General features: G+C 33.5%; 1 protein-coding gene across 1 annotated transcript in view; it reads right to left on the bottom strand.

The window, feature by feature from the left end:
* Positions 1 to 23,845, bottom strand: part of CAPZA2 (capping actin protein of muscle Z-line subunit alpha 2) — a 53,900-nt gene that overhangs the window by 14,155 nt on the left and 15,900 nt on the right. Inside the window, exons 2-4 of the mRNA XM_059933545.1 lie at positions 14,440 to 14,503; positions 10,776 to 10,827; positions 2,400 to 2,463 (exon numbers count right to left, since the gene is read on the bottom strand). Of these exons, the coding sequence (XP_059789528.1) occupies positions 2,400 to 2,463; positions 10,776 to 10,827; positions 14,440 to 14,503 (180 nt within the window). The remainder of the gene's footprint in view (positions 1 to 2,399; positions 2,464 to 10,775; positions 10,828 to 14,439; positions 14,504 to 23,845) is intronic.

Below are 23,845 nucleotides of genomic sequence, written 5' to 3' on the forward strand. Positions count from 1 at the left end.
GTCTTATTTAAGATGGTTTCCCCTGCCCTTAATTATACATTTAGACTCTTTTCTACTAAAATTCTAGTCATTTTACAAATTTTTAATCCACCTGAAATTTATTTCTATATATTGTGTAAGACAGAGGACTGGTTTAACTATATGGCATATGTAGTTGATAGAAACCAGTGGTACCAATACCCTTTATTATATGTCTGTCTAAATTATAACCTTATCATGTATAAAAATATGCATATATTTTGGGACTAAATTCTGGCTTGATATGCTGCTCTACTGATCTATTTGTCTACACGATACCATGCTGATTTGACTTTACATTGGTTGTAAAGCACCTTCTGCTATCTAGCAATGCAACTGTCTCTCACCACTCTTACATTTTTCTTGTGTTTCTTCAAGCATGTTTTTCATATAAAGTTTATGAAAATTTTGACCAATTAAAAAACTATCAGGATTCTAATCAAACTGCATTAAATTCATATTTTAGTTTTTAAATAATTTAACTTTCTACCTCAAAATGGAATTCAGTGTGCTTTTCCATTTGCTCAGAACCTGTTTTATGTGTTTCAAGATAACCACCATTTTCTTCACATTCCTATGCATTTCTTGTTAAGGTTTATGTTCAGTATTACCACTATTTAAAATGAAACTCCTCCCCCTCCAACCACTACTAGGGTAAAGTCCCTACTTGCCACAATAGAGGAAAGTTAATGCATTTTGTACACTTACCTTAAATTCAGCCACCTCACAAAATTCTGTTAAGTCTAATAGGTTTTTTTGGTTGGGAGGTTAATTTATGGGAGTTTCTCACTATTTCTAAATATATAAATCATGTCACCTAAGAGTTTTCCGTTCTTTTCCAAAGCTTTAAGAGTTCTCATTCTCTTGTCTTATTTGCTATACTTCCATTTATGATAAATAATAAGGGTGATAAGTTGACATACCTGGCTAATTTTCTATGTTAACTAAAATTATATTAGTGTTTACAGTTTGATATTTACTACTGGTTTTTGTTAAACAGTATATTATATTTAAGAAGTTTTCTTCTATCCCTATTTTACTTAGGGTTTTTGTAATGAGGATTAGCTGCTGGATTTTTCAAATCCCTTTTCACTGTCTATTGATGTATCATAAGGTTTTTCTCTTTATTTGTTGATTAAGCAATAAGAGCAATATATTGCCTTACATGGTACCACTCTTGCATTCCTGTAATAAATTCTATTTAGTCTTGGCATATTATTCTTTTGATATATTTCTGGATTCTGTTTGTTAATATCTGTTTAAAGGTTTACTATAGTCATATGTGAGATTAGTATAGTTTGCTTTTTTTGTTTTATATTTATTAGGTTTAAGTATTAAAATTACAGTAGGTTCATAAAATGAGTTTGAGAGCTATCCAACATTTTAAAAGGATGCATCCCTGGATCCAGCAAATCTTTTAGGGATTTGCCTTAACAAAACAATGGTCCATGTGCCCAGAGGTACAATGATGTTCAGTACAGCACTGTTTATAACAGTTAAAAAAAAAAAATCAAAAACACAAAATCTCCCAAGGAAATAAATAAATTTAAGAGCTTCATGAAATGAAACACTACATGCCTTTATATATATGTGTGTGTATACACACACGCATAAATCTATCTATATACCTACCTACCCACGTTTACTTTTTCCCTTCAGTTATAAGTCATCTTCTGTCTGGTCTCTCTTTTTCCCCTATAACTACGAGACTACATATTACATAATGAATAATGCCAAACGCAAGCTTTAATATAGTTTGCCACTGAGAACTAATTGTTACTACTCTCTCTTATGTTTTATCTCCAGTTCCTTCTTCATATTGTTTTATATAAATTGTGCTTCATGTAAGCATGATAGAAACACAATCACTGTTCAATTACTAGTAACTTTAAACCAAAAAATAAAAAATAAGAATGCTAGTGACTTTTGGGGCTTTTCTTTGCTTAGCAATTCCAACCTGCACTTTGGAAAGAAAAGATTTAATAATTACTAAATGCTAAGTTACGCACATGAAGAACTGTAGAATTCCAGAGCAACTAAATTATGACATAAATCTTACTAATATAAACTCTAGATTTTGGATTAATATAGGATTGATTTTTTTCCTATAAAAAACAAGAAAGTAGATTTAAAGCAATTATCTTCTAAAATCTTAAAATAATTACATTTGAATATTTCTAAAAGGGACTTTCTGCTAATAGCATTATTGGTCTCAACAAAAGAAACTACATTTTCAATTACTTTGCTCCTAAGTGGCTATGATTAAAATGAACGCTTTTTTTTTTAACCTTTAAACATACCACTTCACAATTCTTGCAGGATACACTAACCATTACAAATGAAATAAAGAATATCAGATCCTGTGTTTATGTGAAACATACCTGATCTTCATAACCTTCAATTTTTACTGGAGTAAACTGGTCCAAGTTATACTGTGCAAATGCACTAAAAAAGAAAAGGGTCAATTATTTTAAATTATGTATTTAATGTTCTTAAAAAAATCACAAACAATTCACTGTCAAATAAAAGTCTCCTGCACTGCACATGGCAAGTTAAATAAAACTGTTAATTCTCTACTACTGATCTTATATTAGGTATAAATATTATATAGGTATGGCTTTTTAAAACCCGGTGAATGACACCCAGCTTTCAATGCTTAGCAAAAAAATTAAATCAGTAAATATAATCAGTCCTTTCCTTCAAAACCCTGAAAGTAAAGGTTAGCCACTTATAAGACACATACCCAACTATTCAAGTATATACTAACATTTAGTATACAACATACCGGGAAACAGAGTAGGTGCTGTGAGAGATGCAAAGAGTAATTAGACAGATCAAAGGGCTTACAGTTGAATAGGAGCTATGATAAACATAATCATAACACAAAGCAGAAAGTACCATAAGAGAAAGACCAATAAACATCACAGAGAATATATATTTTTAAAAATTACATTCTGTTGAGGCAAGGGTAAGAAGAAAAGAGAATCAGGGGTGATACATAATGGAAGTGATACTGAGAAATGGCCTTGAAATAATGGGTAGGTTCTCTGGTCTTGCAGAAATTGGAGGGATGAGAAGAGTAATTCAATTAGAGGGACCAAGATGAGCAAAATACAAGAGGAGAAGATAGGTTAAGTCCAACATCACAGAAAGCACCAAGCTCAATGCCTGGCACATAGCAGGTGTTCAGTTATATTTACTGCCTTCAACTGAAAGGTCCTGCATGATGGAAAAATTACTTCATTTGGGAGGCAAAGCAGAATTACAGAAGCTTTTTGAGAAAAGACAACCAAGAACTACTTCTGAAGAAGATTAATTTGGCAGCAGTGTGTATGACAATTGGGTGGTGGAGCAACTAGAGCCAGGAAAAGCAGTTGGGCTATCATTAGGCAAACGTCCATGTTAGAACAGCTGAGAGTCTGAACTAGGAAATGGTGACGAGATAGATTCAAGAATAAAGCCTCTCTCTACTTTCATATGAGTAAAGAATAATGTATTACATAATTACATAATACATTTGTAGGAAAAACTCTCATAGCACAAAAAAATTACCTAAAAAATAAAGATCACACTGTATTTTATTAAGTCTATAACCTAGGAAATCTCTTCCACTTACTAGGAAAGACAGTGAGAATTTTAAAATTTAGGAGTACATCTCTAAATCTAATCTACTTGGAAGCTTTTCAGATTACTCTGGATGGTAAAATGTCCACTGAATTTTTAGGTGTTAGCTACTGAATCTCCTCAAGAGAGGAGATTGAGCAAAGCATTATTGATGAGTTAACAGGAGACTAGTAAATGTAAAAACAGCAAAGTAGGATTAAATTCCTAGCTGTCAAATTCCTGACACTGCATGTCAAAAAAAGATGGGAGTAAATATAGAAATGTATGGAGGGAAAGGGAGATTTTCTTTATTCATTAAAACTGTAATTTTCATAGGAATAGCCCCAACATAGCCAGGCAGTTACTATCCCTTAAATGAATTTACCTCAAAAGTATGTTTGAGATTAAAAAGTATTCTAAATCACTTAGAATTGAGGGTTCACTTTCCAGTAAAAGACATATTTAAATAATAAATTTAGATAGTAATTTGGTCTTGGGTCCTTTACTGCTTATATCAAACCCCATTCATCTATAATCTGGGAGTGGGGTAAGAACAGGAAATCTGAAAAGGAGACAATGAATATGAAATAGGTAAAACTGTATCTTAAATGCTCAAAGCAAGTTAAACAGGTGACAATTATGCAGTATGGCAGGAAAGGTACTCACTAACCTAGGAGTCAGACTACAGAATATCTAGGTTTTGTTCGAACCCTGATATTAGCTAGTATGGGCCTCACTTACCATATCCACAAAAAAGGGGGGTTTGAACTAGATGACTTCCAAAGTCCCTTCTAGTTCAGAAAACTTACTCCATTTACCCACTCATCATCCATTTACCTACCCCTCCACCCATGCAAATATTTAGGTGTTAAGCACTCTATTAGACACAGTGAAAACAATAATTTCTCTGCCCTTGTAGAGTTCTGTAGCCCAATCACCCATTTCTAAGTCACCTGTTCCTGTATTTAGATTTTTTTTATACCCTTTACCATTAGTCATTCACACCTTATACTTTTTTACCATGTGTTTCCACATCATCTCTCTTATTTACTATTCGAATTGCGCTCATCATTTAAACTCAGCTCAAAAACCATCTCTAAATAGAAATTTAAAATTTCTTCCTTTGGGCTCCAAAGGTCTTTGATATGCCTCTATATTTTATTTCAGTTGGCCAGAAATTCAACATGTCTGACTCCCCACTGGATAATCCCTAAGAGGTTTATTTGTCTCATCATCACAGTGAAGTCTGGCATTCGTCATGTCTGTTGAATAAAAGGCTATTTCTGGATATTTCAAAGTTTTCTAGACTTGAAAGTACCAAGTCTTCAGTATGCCTAATTTTACTATGAAATACACTGAATTTATGCCCTTCAGTAAAGATGTCCCATTAGAACCACTTTTTAAGAATAGCCATGTTTCCCCCACCCTTACAAAAAGATAGGAAGAGGAATTTCTCAAAAATAAATTTAAAATTAAAAGAGTTAAAGCAACAGGAAAAAGGTGGAAGAAAGGAGGAAAAGAAGTACACAGAAGGAGCTGTACTTGTATAAAAGAAATTTAGTATCAAAAAATGCAACTGAAGAAGCAGTAGGACTATGGCTATGCACTTACTTTGGTGAAACTGCCACTAGGACACATTTTAAATGTTTTTACAATGCTTTCCAAGCTTATGTTATATAGGTCTGGACAGGCTCAATGACAGGTGATACATTATCTTCTGAGGATGAAACCAGGTTTGGAGGTATTTCAAAAGTAATTCAGAACCAAGTCAAGTGAACAATGGGGGTAACAGCATATTTGTTTGAAAATTATTTCACAGACAGGACACTGTGAACCAGAGTAATATAATTCTGAAGTCAATCAATGATTTAAGGTGTATTTCTGTACTTCACAGATAACTTCAGATTGCAAAATGAATTTGAACAAAGAGTTTTGAGAAACTCTTCTGTACAAAGACTACTACTGAAGTCAACAAAAAGAATCACTTCTTTCTCTTCTTGTTTATCTAGTTAGCAATCATTTACTGAGACTATAACCACATGCAAGAAAACCTGAAGTTTCTACTGAAGGTTTTGATGTTTTTTGAGGTCATACTATAAACATCTTATTTTATCATTAGGTACTGATTTCCTCAAAGACTAATCTCCTTAAAAGATCAGAATATCAGGCATTTAATGTACATACCTCTTGAAACATGGACCAAGACTGTCCCTGAAATTTGGTTCATAATAAAAGAGAAATATAGCTCATATTCCAGTTTTTTTAAAAGAACTCCAATTTATTTAAATGTAACAATCATCAGATAAATACTCCTTTGGACAAATAAAATTTCAATGCTTTCATCATTTTTTATTCAAATGTGTAACTGTTTCATACCATTTATATAATTATGAATATTTTTCTGACCTTCATTAAACTTTACTCTGCAGGGGAAAAACTCTTCTTTCAACAAACGAACTTTGTTATAAAGCAGAAACTAACACACCATTGTAAAGCAATTATACTCCAATAAAGATGTTAAAAAAACAAAAACAAAAACAAAGGAAGTTTCTCATTTCCTTAACTCAAAAAAATTCACTAATTTTTGCACCTACACGAAACAACGCACAAATTTATTTACCACAGAGAACTCAGAGGAAAAGGTTACTCTGAAAGTACTGTTGTTACAAGTTCATAAATGTTGTATGTTTTCTTTACTTCCGTAAGACTTTTGTCAACATGCTATATGCTATTATAAAGAAAACTAATTTTACTTGGGTATGTAAATAATTTTAAAAGGTTTAAAGAACTTAGGAATAAGAGGCCATTCACCCAGAAACTAATAACTAAAGTCAAAGATATCAAGTAAACTGATTTCTATTATGCACTTTAATATAATAATTTAATGGGTGGAAGCAACCCGACTGTCCACTGACATGTGAATGGATAAACAAAATGTGTTGTATATATATATATATGTATGTAAACACACACACATTCAGTGTTAAAAAGGAAGGAAATTCTAACACACGCTCCAACATAAATGAACTTTGAAGACATTCTGCTAAGTAGAATAAACCAGTCACAAAAGGACAAATACTGTATGACTCCACTTCATACATTAAATAGAATGATGGTTCCCAGGGGCTAAGAGGAGGGGAGAATGGAAAATTATTGCTTAAAGGGTATGGAGTTTCAGTTTGGGAAAATAAAAAGTTCTGGAGATGGATGGTGGTGATGGTTACACAAAAATGTGTATGTACTTAATGCCAAAGAACTGTGTGCCTAAAAATGGTTAAAACGTTAAACTTCATATTAAGCATATTTCCCCCACAATAAAAAATAATAAATAAAAATTTCTATTGAAAGATAAAAGGACATAAAAGACCCGTAATAGCCAAAACAATCTTGAGAAAGAAGAACGGAGCTGGAGCAATCATGTTCCCAGACTTCAGACTTATACTACGAAGCTACAGTAACCAAAACAGTATGGTGCTGACACAAAAACAGATACATAGATCAATGGAACAGAATAGAGACTCCAGAAATAAACCCACACACTTATGGTCAATTAATCTATGACCAAGAAGGCAAGAATATAAAATGGAAAAAAGACAGTCTCTTCAATAAGTGGTGCTGGGAAAACTGGACAGCTACATGTAAAAGAATGAAATTAGAACATTCCCAAACACCACACACAAAAATAAACTCAAAATGGATTAGAGACCTAAATGTAAGACCGGACACTATAAAACTCTTAGAGGAAAACACAGAAAGAACACTCTTTGACATAAATCACAGCAAGATCTTTTTTGATCCACCACCCACAGTAATGGAAATAAAAACAAAAATAAACAAATGGGACCTAATGAAACTTCAAAGCTTTTGCACAGCAGAGGAAACCATAAACAAGACGAAAAGACAACCCTCACAATGGGAGAAAATAGTTGCAAACTAATCAACGGACAAAGGATTAATCTCCAAAATATATAAACAGCTCATGCTGCTCAATATTAAAAAAAACAAACAACACAATCCAAAAATGGGCAGAAGACCTAAATAGACATTTCTCCAAAGAAGACATACAGATGGCCAAGAAGCACATGAAAAGCTGCTCAACATCACTAATTATTAGAGAAATGCAAATCAAAACTACAATGAGGTATCACCTCACACCAGTTAGAATGGGCATCATCAGAAAATCTACAAACAACAAATGCTGGAGAGGGTGTGGAGAAAAGGGAACCCTCTTGCACTGTTGGTGGGAATGTAAATTGATACAGCCACTATGGAGAACAGTATGGAGGTTCCTTAAAAAACTAAAAATAGAACTACCATACGACCCAGCAATCCCACTACTGGGCATATACCCAGAGAAAAACATAATTAAAAAAGACACATGCACCCCAATGTTCACTGCAGCACTATTTACAATAGCTAGGTCATGGAAGCAACCTAAATGCCCATTGACAGACGAATGGATAAAGAAGATGTGATACATATATACAATGGAATATTACTCAGCCATAAAAAGGAACAAAACTGGGTCATTTGTTGAGACGTGGATGGATCTAGAGACTGTCATACAGAGTGAAGTAAGTCAGAAAGAGAAAAACAAATATCGTATATTAACGCATATATGTGGAACCTAAAAAATGGTACAGATGAACCGGTTTACAGGGCAGAAATTGAGACACAAATGTAGAGAACAAATGTATGGATACCAAGGGGGGAAAGCAGCTGGGAGGTGGGGGTGGTGGTGTGATGAATTAGGCGATTGGGATTGACATGTATACACTGATGTGTATAAAACTGATGACTAATAAGAACCTGCTGTATAAAAAAATAAATTAAATAAAATTCAAAAATTCAAAAAAAAAAAAAAAGACCTAAATGTAAGACTGGAAACCATAAAACTCCTAGAGGAAAACACAGACAACACTCTTTGATATAAATCGCAGCAATATTTTTTTGGATCCATCTCCTAAAGCAAAGGAGATAAAAGGGACCTAATTTAAACTTAAGTGCTTTTGCACAGAACAGGAAACCATGAACAAAACAAAAAGACAAAATGAACAGGAGAAAATATTTGCAAATGATACGACTGATAAGGAATTAATATCCAGAATAAATAGTTCATACAGTTCAACAGCAAAAAGACAAACCACCTGATTGAAAAACAGGCAGAAGACCTGAATAGACATTTTTCCAAAGAGGACATACAGATGGCCAACAGGCACATGAAAAAATGCTCAACATTGCTAATCGTTAGGGAAATGCAAATCAAAACCACAGTGAGGTATCACCACACGCCTGTCAGAAAGGCTATCATCAAAAAAGAACACAAATAACAAATGCTGGAGAGGACGTGGAGAAAAGGGAACCCTCCTACACTGTTGGTGGGAATGTACATTGGTGCAGCCACTGTGGGAAACAGTATGGAGGTTTCTCAAAAAACTAAAAATAAAACTAGCACATGATCCAGCAATTCCACTCCTAGGTATATATTGGAAGAAAATAAAAACACTACTTCAAAAAGATACTTGCACCCCAATGTTCGTAGCAGCATTATTTACAATTGCCAAAATATGGAAGCAACCTAAGTGTCCATCAACAGACGAATGGATAAGGAAGAAGTGGTAAATATATACAATGGAATACTACTCAGCCATAAAAAAGAATGAAATTTTGCCATTTACAACAACATGGGTGGACTTGGAGGGCATTATGCTAAGTGAAATAAGTCAGAGAAAGACAAATACTGTATGATATCACTTATACGTGAAATCTAAGAATACAACAAACTAGTGAATATAATAAAACAGAAACAGACTCACAGATATAGAGAACTAGTGGTTACCAGTGGGGAGAGGGAAGGGGGGAGGGGCAATATAAGGGTATGGGATTAAGAAACACAAACTATTATATACAATATAAGATAAATAAGCTACAAGTATGTATTGTACAACACAGGGAATACAGCCAGTATTTTGCAGTAACTATTAATGGAATATAACTTTAAAAAATTGTGAATCACTATGTTGTATACCTATAACATATATAATATTGTACATCAACTATACTTCAATTTAAAAATGGGAAAAAAATAACAGGAATTTAAATCAGAAGCAAAATCAGGTATGTCTAGAAGTCTGTTGCACCTCTACCTTCATTAGGATTAACTCTAAAGAACAAATTTATTCGATAAAGCCTTACAAACATTACAAAAATAGAATTAGAGCAAATTTCCCCCATTAGTCAGGATTTCACATTTTGGGTAGTACACTAACATGAAAGTAGGTGACTGGATGATACTGAACACTCTTTGTAAGGCACCTGAACGTTTAATCTCCTCATTTTCAAATGAGTAATGAAGTCCATTAGCCTAAAATATGGGTCCACAGGCCTTATTTAGGGAGGTGGGAGAGGGAAAGAGAACCAATTATTTCTCTGAAATCTTAAGATAGCTGTGGCAACTCATGATTGTGGTCACTGGTCCAAAGATGATGTACTAGGATTTAGAACTGCTTAGTTCTTTGAATCACTCACAAATCTAGTAAATACTTATTAAGTAAATATGTGTCAGATACTATGTTAGGTATTTATGGATGAATAAAATAAGCTCCTAACCCTCAAAAATCTATTTCTTTTTACTGAAGTACAGTGCATTTACAATATTGCAAGTGTACAGCAAAGTGATTCAGTTATATATACATATATATATTCTTTTTCAGATTCTTTTCCATTATAGCTTATTACAAGATACTGAATATAGTTCCTTGTGCTATACAGTAGGTCCTTCTCAAAAATCTATTAGGATCAAGCATTTAACAGAAAGTAAAATGTAACTACTGCATAAAATTTAAAGTATCACAATTTCACAAATCAAAGTTTCTAAAATAATTTTATCCAACTTTGCAAATGTCAAAATACAATATTGAGTATATAAGCCACTGCCAAACACACAATGAATAGAGAATTTCATGTTATAATTGTGTCTCTATATCCTTCTGTGATCAAAAATATTTCTCTTCTAACCTAGTACATACATATTATTATATATATTTGAACTTGATGTGCAAATATCTATTTCATGGATTAGTACCTAAAAACCACTTTTAAAATATTTTTTCCCATGTCACTTTAATTATGTTAATATAATGCATAATACTTACTGGGCTGCTCCTTCCCTGAGAAGATTATCATTATTAAGCAGTAACCGAACATCTGCAAAACAAACATTATTTTTTCTATATTACTATTTTCCTATATTTGAAATTTCTATGGAATGAATTTAGGTTATTTTAGTCATGTGTTAGTATCCTACCCACCCCCCAAAACATGTATGGGAGATCAAAATGTCACTGTGATGACCAAAATAACCACAAAAACATATCATGGTATTAATAAAAAAGAAAAGATTTTGGTAAGGAAATAGCAGATGGAATGAAATAAAAATATATGTTATTTCATACTCTTAATAGTCAATGCAGGCAGACTATAACATGTCTCCAAAGAACTAAAGTGGAGATAAGCTACACCAAAAAGATGGTGTGATAAGATCTGCCGAAGACTGAGCACTATGCCTCTTAGTCTGACAATACTATCATGAGTTTCAAATGAATTTGCTCTATGGAAAAAGTGATTAAACAAGAAACAGCTTGTGAATGCAGTACAGATGTAGGCATTTTGTTTCTCAGACAGCTCATGTTCAACAACAGATGAATGTGTTGAGTTAGATACAGATAACTACTTTATTTGATTTAGTAATCTCACTTTGGTTGTTGATTCTTAACTCTGTCCTAACCACAGACTCAACTATGTAGACACATGCCTTTTAATCATTAAAACACAACTTTAAAACTACAATTTTAATTAGAAAAAAAATCACATAATTTCACCAACAAACAAACAAAATTCTACTCTAGTTTTGATGTATTTTCTTTCATTATTTTCCCTATACACTTGGATGTTTTACATAATTGCTATCATAAAGTACATATAACAAAGTATCCTAAGTTTTTCATTAAATGAAAATAACAAAAATAACTTAAGTACCTTCTATTAAGAAACTGGTTAAATGTAACATAAACAGACAATTGTTCTTATAAATAGTGTAAAATTGGGCATACAATAGAAATAATGTAGATATGCATTTATCAACTTGGAAATATATACACAATATAATAAACAGGAAGGGGAAAACCCAGCATGTATAGTATTATATTTATGCAATGTTATATATATGTGTCTAAATTGAGAAATGTTGGAAGTATTTCATTCAAACAGTGGAGAAGAGAGGGTAGAATTTTGTGTAATTCTTAGATTCTTTTTTGCTCTTTGGAAATTTTAGAATGACTATGAATCATTTTTACAAAAATAATAAAGATATTCCAAAAGAAAAAATATTGCCTATTCACATACCTCTTTTTAGCAGTAAGTCCCAACTTAAAAAACAGTATCCGGCTAACCACTAAAATAATACTAATTTGATTTCTAAATTAACTGATTTTAAACAATGGAAGCTTCTGCCTAAAAAATTAAAACACAGACATTTACAATTATAGGTATTCTTATCTCACAAAGTAAACTGGGAATTCGATTTGATAAATATGATTACTGTACCTTCAATATTTAAAGCATAATCATTAACAGCAGTATTGCATGGTAGGTAGTGTATCTTTTTCAGTTCTACCTAAATGGGAAAATAATTTAAAAGCAACATCCATATGATCCAGCTATCTTTACTCTGGAAAAAAAGTCCAAACTACTATCATATGAAGAATACAGTGAAGGAAATAGAGAAGAATTTGAATAAAATAAAAACTACTCTTAAGAAGGGATGTGGTTTCAAGTCAGACCACACATCAGAACAATGGGTGGGTGGGAGTCTTTAAAAAAAAAAAAAGGTATACATTTCAGAGCTCCAGCCCAGATAACACATCAGTTCCTGAGAATGAAGACCAGAAATCTATGTTTTAATGATTCTTACATAGCCAATCTGGGAAATAGCATTTGGGAACCACTGATCTAACAAGATTTTATGACTCTGAAATTCTAAAATTTGTGGCTTCCATGGAATCATTCTGATGTTAATATTATCAACAGAAATAGCATGAAAATAACCAAATGCATATGAGATTTCCCCCTCAAATACTTAACTCCTTTCTCACTCTAAAATACTCCCTCATTTAAAACTTACATAAATATCTTATATTCCCATTTCCATTCCACAGTTCCAGCCCAGGTCTACTGAACGGCTCATCCTAAATGCCCTAGTCCTCATCCAAAATGCCTACTGTACGTCAACACAGAAAATATCAACTCAATATCAATTTCCAATGAGACTTAGAAAAGCAATTTCTGGGACTCATACATTCTTTCAGGGTCTTTCTGATTAACAAATTTGTAGGGCATTTAATTCAGGGTAAGAATAGTAAGTGAAAATCTTTTCTTAGAATTATAATTTATCCTGGCTCTATAAATTGTACGGGAGTTTGGGGGCTACTGATAGTAGCATAGTTTCCCCATTATCAATTTAAGTTAAAAGCCAACTTTTGACCCTATGGAGAAAAGACTATCTTCTTTAATGCCCCAACCATCAAACGTATTAACCTGTATTTAGGTTATAAAGGCTGAATATTAAAACAGAAGTTAAACCCTATTAGAAGAAGAAATACTTTCGAATTCTCCCCAACTTCCCAATTCATTGCTTCAGATTTTATGGTTATCTTGAAAGGAAGAATATTTTAACTTCCAGATTTTTCACAATATAGACTGCCATTCTTCCTCTAAGTGTAGCTCAGTGGTTAAATTTTTAAATGTATAAAAATTACCATATGTAACTGTATGTACTAAATCATATATTAATGTTGTTTGTGGATGATTTAAGGGATTTTCTAGGGTATTTTAACTTTATACAATTTTTGCCTCATTTTTTGACTTTCAAACCTAATCTTTTCTGAGGTGAGATTCCATTATATCTTATACTATGAATGAAAATGAGAGATTAAACTTCTTAAAAAACAGGTTTAAATAGCTTACTCTGGAGTAGAATGTTTAAAAAATGAAACTGAAGAGCACTTTATAAATTAGTTTTAATTTAAGACATGGTGAAGGCCAAGTATATATGAAGTAGAAATTACGCATTTAAACTACTTGTGGTAGATTATTCTTAAAACTGCTTTAAAAAAGTTTTGTATAAAAATCACTACAGGCCATTTTCTGCACAACTATTTCAACCACTTCATTCTGTTAAAGAGGAGCTATTGTTACAGTTTTTACAGCAACCAGGAGACTATGTTGTATTTAAATTTCTCATCTATGGGTGAATAATTATAAAACTGTTTGCCAGTGAGGTGTGAGGTTTAAAGAAAGGTATACTGTGAACTAATTTATGAGATATAATTTAAATAACAAATTGTTTTTACACGTGATGTCATCTTCTAAGCCCAGGAAACAAGCACAGTGAAACAATGTTCCTCCCTTCTTTTTTGGCTGTTCCTATTAATTGAGTAGGCTTTTCTTTAAAAGAAACATAAAAAATGCATTTCACAACTCCAAAAAATAATTAAAATTAAAATTTTCTTGTCTTTTAAAATGATTTAATGTTATTCTTTAAGAGGGTTAAAATTTGCAAACATAATTATCATACGTCATAAACACATTATATTCTAGACCTTACAAAATCCAGATTGACAAAAATTTTCACTGTAATTCACAAAGTACAGATTTTTCTACCCACTCCCCTTAAATTAGTTACTTTGGTTATGTAACTTATTCTTTAAAAAAGGAGTGCTTGATATATCAAGCCTTAAGTGTTATGAATTAAACACTCACCATTAAACACCTCATTAAATTCTCCAGGAGGGGCATGAATGATGAATTTTGCTGCTATACGCACCTAAAACAGAAACAAAGATATAAATGTTCCACAGCATAGGCCTCTGCTAAAACAACCAAAAACCATGCAAAATTATACTATTTCAAAGTTCTACTGAAAATGGCTTAAGAAGATTTTAAAGACAGTGACATTTTTTCACTCAAACACCCTAAGTTTATTACTGTTTTAATTATTTAATATAATCACAATGCATAGACTGAATGTAGATAAAATATACATATAACTAATGCATTTAAGGATTCAAAGCTGCCTACATATAAATATTTTCTTATAAGCAAATTTTTCTGTTAAACTAAAATGGAAAAAAATGATCCATCAAGAAAATTTCTATGTGTGAGGAAATAAGATGCATTTAGGTACTATGAAGAAAATATATTTGTGTGTCTATACAGTCACAAATGTGCATGTCTATAAAGTCACAAATTAGTTTAAAAAAATGTAGAAAGGAAGAGGGGAAGAAAGGTCTAAATTCAAAATGTTTTGAACATGAGATCTGACTAGATCTTAGGAAATTTTAGTTCAAAAATAAGTGAGAGACAAAAATATCAACAGGTATACTGACAGGTATATTTTAAGACAATAAAGGCTATATTAAAGAGATTAATCACTAATGAATATACATGAGAAGTTAGATGACATGCCCAATATTATAATTTAGTGAAGAAGTTCTGAGTATTTATAATAGTTTTCCAACCACTATACAATAGCCTCCAACTCAGCTGATCAGTGATCTTGTCAGAAATGCACATTCATGAGCCCTATCCAACCAAATGAATTGGATTCTGGAAATGAGGCCCAGAAAACACTATAAACAAGTTTTCCAGTTGATTTTTAAAATACACATCCAAGTATTCACTGAATTAAGGGACCACACATGGCAAAAACAAAAGCTTTATTTCATATTGTCCACTTTACTAGCACTGTCGCTGCTCTGATGATGAAACTAAAAATAATGGAAAAGGAAATAATTATATATGTTTGTGTATATATGTTATATATGTGTGTGCATGCATCTAAGCACACATATGGTTTTCAGAGGAGAGACACAGATGAAAAAGGTATTTACAGTTAAAAAGAAGATGTTCCTAGCTAGAGGCCACATATGTGACAAGGCCAGTTAGAAAACTGTTAATTTAAAACAAAAAGAAAAGCTTTTGTAGTCTGGAACACCAAAAAGTCTGAAGCAAAACCTACGACTGTTGTTGGATACCACGGAGAGATTACAATGATGAAGATGATAACAAAAATGGGATTATTTAAATTAGTGTTTACCAAGCACTTTACACGGATTATGTCATTTACTCTTCAGTCTGATTACTGAATATACACTTTATTTACTATATTATGCTGCTCCTCAGATTTAAAACAGTTTTGGCAGAATGGGTAAAATGCTCCCACCAAAAGATGAACAGGGCAGAATGTGACAGGGTGGCCACCAACAAACAGCCAAAGTATAAACTTTTTTTGGTATTTAAAATGTCAATAGCAGCAACTTAAGGGAAATAAATTCTTCCCAAGACAGAAAAAACCAGAGTTCACTCAAAAAGAAATATGTAACCTGAATAGTCCTAGATCTACTAAAGAAATTGAGTTTGTTGTTAAAAGCATTCCAACAAATAAAACTTCAGGTTTTCTTATAACAGGCATTTAAGGAAGAAATATTATCAATTCTACACAAATTATTCCAGAAAACAGAATTGAAGACAACAACTTCCAACTTATTTTAAGAGAATAGAATTATCCTATACCAAAGACTAAAATACTGCAAGAAACACAACTCACAGACCAAAACCTCTCATAAACACAGAAGCAAAAATCTTCAATAAAATATTAGCAAATTGAACCCAACTATATATAGAAAGGATAACACATCATGACCAAGTGGAGTTTTTCCTAGAAATGTAGGGCTGTTTCACTATTTGAAAAGCAATTTACAATATAAACTGATTAAAGATGAAAAACCACAATCACCTCAATAGAAGCAGAAAAATTACTTAATAACATTCAACAACCAATCATGATAAAAAAAAAACTCTTAGCAAACTAAAAAGACAATGTCTTTAATTTGATAAAAGGTATTTACAAAAAAGCCTATAGCTAACATCATCCTTAATGGTCAAAGACTGAAAGCCTCCCCCTAACATCAGGTAACGATGTCTGTTCTCATCCCTCCTATTCAACATCATACTGAGATCTTAGTGCAATAAGGTAAGAAAAACAAATGAAAGTCGTTTCATAAATAAAATAAAACTTTCTACTTGCGGACAACATGATTGTTTACAATGAAAAATCCCAAGGAATCTTAAACAAACAAACAAAACTACCCAATAACCTATAAAACTTAGGTACAAATCTAACAAAATATGTACAGGACTAATATCCTGAAAACTACACAAAACTGATGAAAGAAATCAAAGAAAATCTAAATAAATGGAGAGACATGTATGTTCATGGATTGGAAGGCTCCTTATTGTAAAGATAACAATTTTTCCCAAACTATTCTACAGATTCAATGAAGGCCCAATCAAAATCCAAGCAGGATTTTTTTGATACACATCAACAAGCTGATTCTAACATTGATGTTTCCTATATTATTATTTTTCTATGTTTGAAGAATGCAATGAATGCAGGCTATTTTGGCCATGTATCAAGATTAACACTCCCTCCCCGCAAATGCAAGCAAGATCAAGAAATCACTCTGATGCCCAGAACAACCATAAACACACACATGAACATACACCATGGTATTAAAAAAAAGATTTTGGTTAGGAAATGAGAGAGAATGAATATTATTTCACACCCTTAGCAGTAAATGCAAAGTAGCAATGGCAAATGAACTAGAATAGCCAAAATAATTTTGAAAAAGAACAAAGTTGGAGAATTCACACTACCTAACCTTAAGGCTTAATATAAAGCTACAGTCATATATGGATCATAATAGAATAGAAGAGAGAGCCCAGAAATAAACCCACACACCTATGGTCAATTAATCTTTGACAAAGGAGATAAGAATATACAATGGAGAAAAGGCAGTCTCTTCAGCAAGTGGTGTTGGGAAAGCAGGACAGCCACATGTAAATCAGTGAAGTTACAACACTCTCTCACATCAAACACAAATATAAACTCAAAATGGCCTAAAGATTTAAATATAAGACATGACACCATAAAACTCCTGGAAGAGAACACAGGCAAAACATTCTCTGACATAAATCATACCAATGTTTTCTTAGGTCAGTCTCCCAAGACAAAAGAAATAAAAGCAAAAATAAACAAATGGGACCTAATCAAACTTTTAAGCTTTTGCACGCAAAGGAAACCATAAACAAAATGAGAAGACAACCTACAAACTCGGAGAAAATATTTGCAAATGATGTGACCAGTAAGGGCTTCATTTCCAAAATATACAAACAGCTCAGACAACTCAATAACAAAAATACAAACAACCCAATCAAAAAATGGGCAGAAAACCTAAATAGACATTTCTCCAAAAAAGACATACAGATGGCGAATACGCACATGAAAAGATACTCAACATCGCTAATTATTAGAGAAATGCAAATCAAAATTACAATGAGTTACCACCTCACATCAGTCAGAATGGCCATCGTTAGAAAAATCTACAGGGGCTTCCCTGGTGGCGCAGTGGTTGAGAATCTGCCTGCCAATGCAGGGGACATGGGTTCGAGCCCTGGTCTGGGAAGATCCCACATGCCACGGAGCAACTAGGCCCGTGAGCCACAATTACTGAGCCTGCGCGTCTGGAGCCTGTGCTCCGCAACAAGGGAGGCCGCGATAATGAGAGGCCCGTGCACCGCAATGAAGAGTGGCCCCCGCTTGCCGCAACCAGAGAAAGCCCTCGCACAGAAACGAAGACCCAACACAGCCATAAATAAATTAAAAAAAAATAAAAAAATAAAAAAATAAATAAACTGACTCAGTAGAGTCTTAAAAAAAAAAATCTACAAATAATACAGGCTGGAGCAGGTGTGGAGAAAAGGGAACCCTCCTACACTGTCGGTGAGACTGTAAATTGATGCAGCCACTATGGAAAACAGGATGGAAGTTCCTCAAAAAAACTAAAAATAAAGTTGCCATATGATCCAGCAATCCCACTCCTGGGCATATATCTGGACAAAACTATAATTTGAAAAGATACATGCACCCCAGTGTTCACAGCAGCACTATTTACAATAGCCAAGACATGGAAGAAACCTAAATGTCCATCAACAGATGAATGGATAAAGAAGATGTGGTGTGTGTGTTTACATATATACACATACATATACACACACACGTGCGTGTGCACATACACACGGAATACTACCCAACCATAAAAAAGAATGAAATAATGCCATTTGCAGCAACACGGATGGACCTAGAGATTATCATACTCAGTGAAGGAAGTCAGAAAGAGAAAGACAAATACCATATGATATCACTTATATCTAAGTGAAATTAAAGTGAAACCATAGATCTTAAAAGTGGAATCCAAACTATGACACACAAATGAACTTATCTACGAAACAGAAACAGACTCACAGACATAGAGAACAGACTTGTGGTTGCCAAGGAGGAGGCGGAGAGGGGAAGGGATGGATTGGGAGTTTGGGATTAGCAGATGCAAACTATTACATACAGAATAGATAAACAACAAGGTCCTACTGTATAGCACAGGGAACTATATTCAATATCCTGTAATAAACCATAATGAAAAAGAAAATAATAAAATAAAAAGTAAAAAACAAAAAAAGCTACAGTCATTAAGATAGAGGGATAGATAATGAATGGAACAGAACTGAGAGTCAAAAAATATACCCTGCATACATATGGCCAAATGATTTTTGACAAAGGTACAAAGGCAATGCAATGTTCAAAGAATATCTTTTCAACAAATGATATCCAAACAATTAGATATCCATGAGCAAAAAATAAACTGCAATCTAAACCTTACCCCTTACCAAAAAAATTACCTCAAAATGGATTATAGCTCTAAATGTAAAATATAGAACTTAACAAAAAATTAAAAGGAAACAGAAGAAAACCTTCATGACCTGGGGTTAGGCCAAAAGTTACCAGACATGATACTAAAACCATGACCCATTAAAAAAACTGATAAACTGGACTTCATTGAAATTAAAAACTTATGCTCTGTTACAGACATTGTTAAAAGAATGAAAAGACAGCTACAAACTGGAGAAAATATCAGCAAATCACATACCCAATAAAGAATTTGTATCTAGAACATATACTATCAAAACTCAACAGTAAGAAAACAGTGAACAAAAGACTTGAACACACTTCAGCAAAAAGGATATACAGAAGATATATACATGCACAAAAGGATGTGCAATATCATTAATCATTTAGGAAATCAATACTAAAATCATAAAATACCACTATATACCTAATAGAATGGCTAAAATAAAGAAGATTGATAATACCAATGCGAAACAACTGAAGCTCTAATACATTGATGTGGCAATGCAAAATGGTACAATTGGTACTGAAAACAGTTTAGCAATTTCTTATAAACACACACCATACGACACAACAATCCCACTTCCAGGTATCTACCCTATGTTCCCACAAAAATCTATTCAAAATTGCTCAAAACTAGAAACAATCCACAACCTAAATGTCCACCTATGGGTGAATGGATAAACAATAATGTGTTTATGCGATGGAATACTACTCAGCAATGAAAAGGGACAAATTATGAATACATGCAACAACTTGGATGAATCTCAAAAGGTTTATGCTGAATGAAAGAAACCATTCTCAGATGGTTACATGGCAATGATATAAGATTCCATTTACATGACATTCTCCAATAAACAATATTTTATAGCAATGGAGAACAGAACAATGGCTGCCAGGGGCTGGGAGGAGGAGTGGGGATGGGTGTGAACACAATGGGAGAAATGAGGGAAAGGAAGAAAATAAGAGAGTTTTTGGGGGTGATGGAATTACTCTATATATCGATTTTGGTAATGGTTACATGCATCTATACATGTGTTGAAAGTCATAAAAAATAGAGAAGGGGGTATTTTACAATATGTTAATTAAAAATATATATTTCATGTGTTTTCAAAATTATTTTCTTCTGGGCTTCCCTGGTGGCGCAGTGGTTAAGAATCCGCCTGCCAATGCAGGGGACATGGGTTCAATCCCTGGTCCGGGAAGATCCCACATGCTACGGAGCAACTAAGTCCGTGAGCCACAACTACTGAGCCTGCGCTCTAGAGCCCACAAGCCACAACTACTGAGCCTGAGTGCCACAACTACTGAAGCCCGCGTACCTAGAGCCCATGTTCCACAACGAGAAGCCACCGCAATGAGAAGCCTGCGCACTGCAACTAAGAGCAGCCCCCACTCGTCGCAACTAGAGAAACCCGCGTGCAGCAACAAAGACCCAATACAGCCAAAAAATAAATAAATAAATTTATAAAAAAAATTATTTTCTTCTAAACTGTTTAAAAGTGTTATTAAAATCAAAAATGAAAATATAAAAAATAAGTGATTTTAAAAAGGCAAGGGTGGAGTTGGGAATGGAAGACAGTGCATGCTAAACATACATTGGCATCTATTATGTTTCCATAAAATGTCTTAATTTCCTTTGTTCCCTTATTCCTCTCTCTCTTCTACTGGGGTAAATGTTAGAAAGCATTTAAAACAAAGTCTTAATCACTACCACAGGCAACAAATAAAAATTGTGGTAACCTGCTGATGAATTTATCAAATATTTCTTCTGGAAACTTGTAGAATTTTGAGGAAATTGTTTTTAACACTTCTAATGATTTACACCCTACCAATAAAACTGACAAAATTAAAGTACTGATAGCAAGTAGTATATATATATATATATATATATATATATATATATATATATATACACACACACACACACACACAGTATAGCACTTAGTGATATGATATATATATATATATATATATATATATATATACAGTATAGCATACTTAGTGATATGATTAACTATTGAGCTTTAAATTTTTTAGTTGTTTCAAAAAAAGGTACATATCATTTAGACTTTCAGTCAGTTCTATTTTGGGTTTTCACCTAGAAAGCAAATATGCTCTATAGTTTTATCTTACAGACTTGTTTGCCCTTGCTATTGCACAAAATGCATACAGTAACCAAAAAGAGTTAAGACTGCTCACAATATCCAAAATGAATGGTGGGTCAAAAGAAGTGCCACTGAGGGTTGAGAAGTCATGGGAGTTGTCTGGCTGAGAACCCAAAACACAACTTGGACTTCACCAGCTATGTCTGAAGTATCTTAATCTGGTCTTTGTGAATTTCACAAGATGAGAAGAACCTGTTTTTTGGATTTCTCAGGTGCTGAAGAAATGAAAGTGTGTCCACCACAGTAAAGGCTTAATTGTCTTCCTGAGAAACTGTTCAATCATCAGGGTATTTTCTAAACACTGCTATAGACTGAACATTCACCTACATCCATCCTTCCTAGCAGACTTTTTTCTAATTTAAAAAATTATTTATTCTAGCCACTTCCAAATCCAAGAAAGAAAAAAGGTCACACAAGTTAACAAGAAGAGGTCCCAAGAGTAGAATGAATTTCTGAAAATAATCAAAAACATATTTCCTCAAAGTCTCTCTAACACACATGGAGCTATACTCAATTTGCCCCTGGGAATATTATCGTTTTTCTGGATAAGCCCAGTGAATTATTAGATACATCCCTAAGGCCCACAGCAAAATCTCCTGCATTAACCACCATCTTCCTCCACATGATATTATTCGAAGTCAAGTCCTTCTAAATTGGAGCAGGATTCAGGAAAGAGTTATTACCTTTATTGTATTTCTAAACTGTAATTCTAGATTGCGAGAGGGAGGATGCCTTGGTTTTGTTGGGAAGGTTTGGCTAGATGGGAGATTAACTCTTACCTATGTTAGTGACTGGCAGTTTACAGGCATACCTCATAACAATCACATCAAGAAGAACAGTTTTAAAAAGTTAACCTACTGGGACTTCCCTGGTGGCGCAGTGGCTAAGAATCTGCCTGCCAATGCAGGGGACACAGGGTCAAGCCCTGGTCTGGGAAGATCCCACATGCCGCGGAGCAACTAAGCCTGTGCGCCACAACTACTGAGCCCACGCTCTAGAGCCTGCGAGCCACAACTACTGAGCCCACGTGCCACAACTACTGAAGACCGCGAGCCTAGAGCCCGTGCTCCGCAACAAGAGAAGCCACTGCAATGAGAAACCTGCCTGTCGCAACGAAGAGTAGCCCCCGTTCACCGCAACTAGAGAAAGCCCGTGAGCAGCAATGAAGACCCAACACAGTCAAAAATAAATAAATAAAATAAATAAATTTATTTTTTAAAAAAAGTTAACCTACTAATATAGACCTAAAAGCTAAAAGAGCTATATTTTTTCTTTGCTTTTTCTAGGATCCAAACATTACTTGGTATAAAATATACAAAAAGATAAACATAACATAAAAAGTATGTTCCACTCTGTTGTGCTTCTTGGAAAAAAGCAGATACTATAAAGTTACTTATGCAGAAGACAAAGCAGTATATTCAAAACAATATCCAAAATGTTAGTATACACTACCTCTGAGAAAAAGTAATTTCTGCCCGTCAACTTTCTGAGATAACACAAAAATACTATTAAACTTTTTTTTGGTACTTTTTCTTATGGGCTACAATTCAAGCAACAAATAATGATAGCAACCCACAGAGTAAAGTAAGAATCCATGAGTCCATATTGACATAAAGAAATGAATGAACAAATGGGGGGAAGCTCTTCATTATAGTAGAATTTCAATTAATAGATGTAGAAGGAATGATTGAATTAGAAAATCACCTGGGGTGATCAACAATGGTAATTGTTGCAGGCAAAAATCATCAAGAGATGCTAAAATTAGTGGGTAAAAGTCTTAAGAGCATATTTACACAATGTGAATGAATCCTTCTACATGATAATTAAGAAGGGATAAACAGTAACTTTATATTGAGGAAACCTGCCACACACCACCTTTACCAAATGACCTAAGTTATCATAATAGTAGAAACTGTGCCTCCTAGTAGGATGTACTGAGGACACAACATCACTTGTTATGCTCCTGACAAAACTTCATAGGCTGATCTAATCATGAGGAAACATCAAATAAACTGAAATTGAGGTACAGCCTACAAAATAACCATTTTGCACTCTTCCAAAGTGGTAAGGTCATGAAGGACAAACAATGCTGAGAAACTGTTCCAGATTAAAGACCAAAGAGACACTACAACAAAATTCAATGCGATCCTGGATTAGATCCTGGACCAGCAATTGGTGAAATTTGAATAGGGTCTGT

The sequence above is a fragment of the Balaenoptera ricei genome, chromosome 9 (assembly GCF_028023285.1).
Source record: "Balaenoptera ricei isolate mBalRic1 chromosome 9, mBalRic1.hap2, whole genome shotgun sequence".
NCBI classification, from domain to species: Eukaryota; Metazoa; Chordata; class Mammalia; order Artiodactyla; family Balaenopteridae; genus Balaenoptera; species Balaenoptera ricei.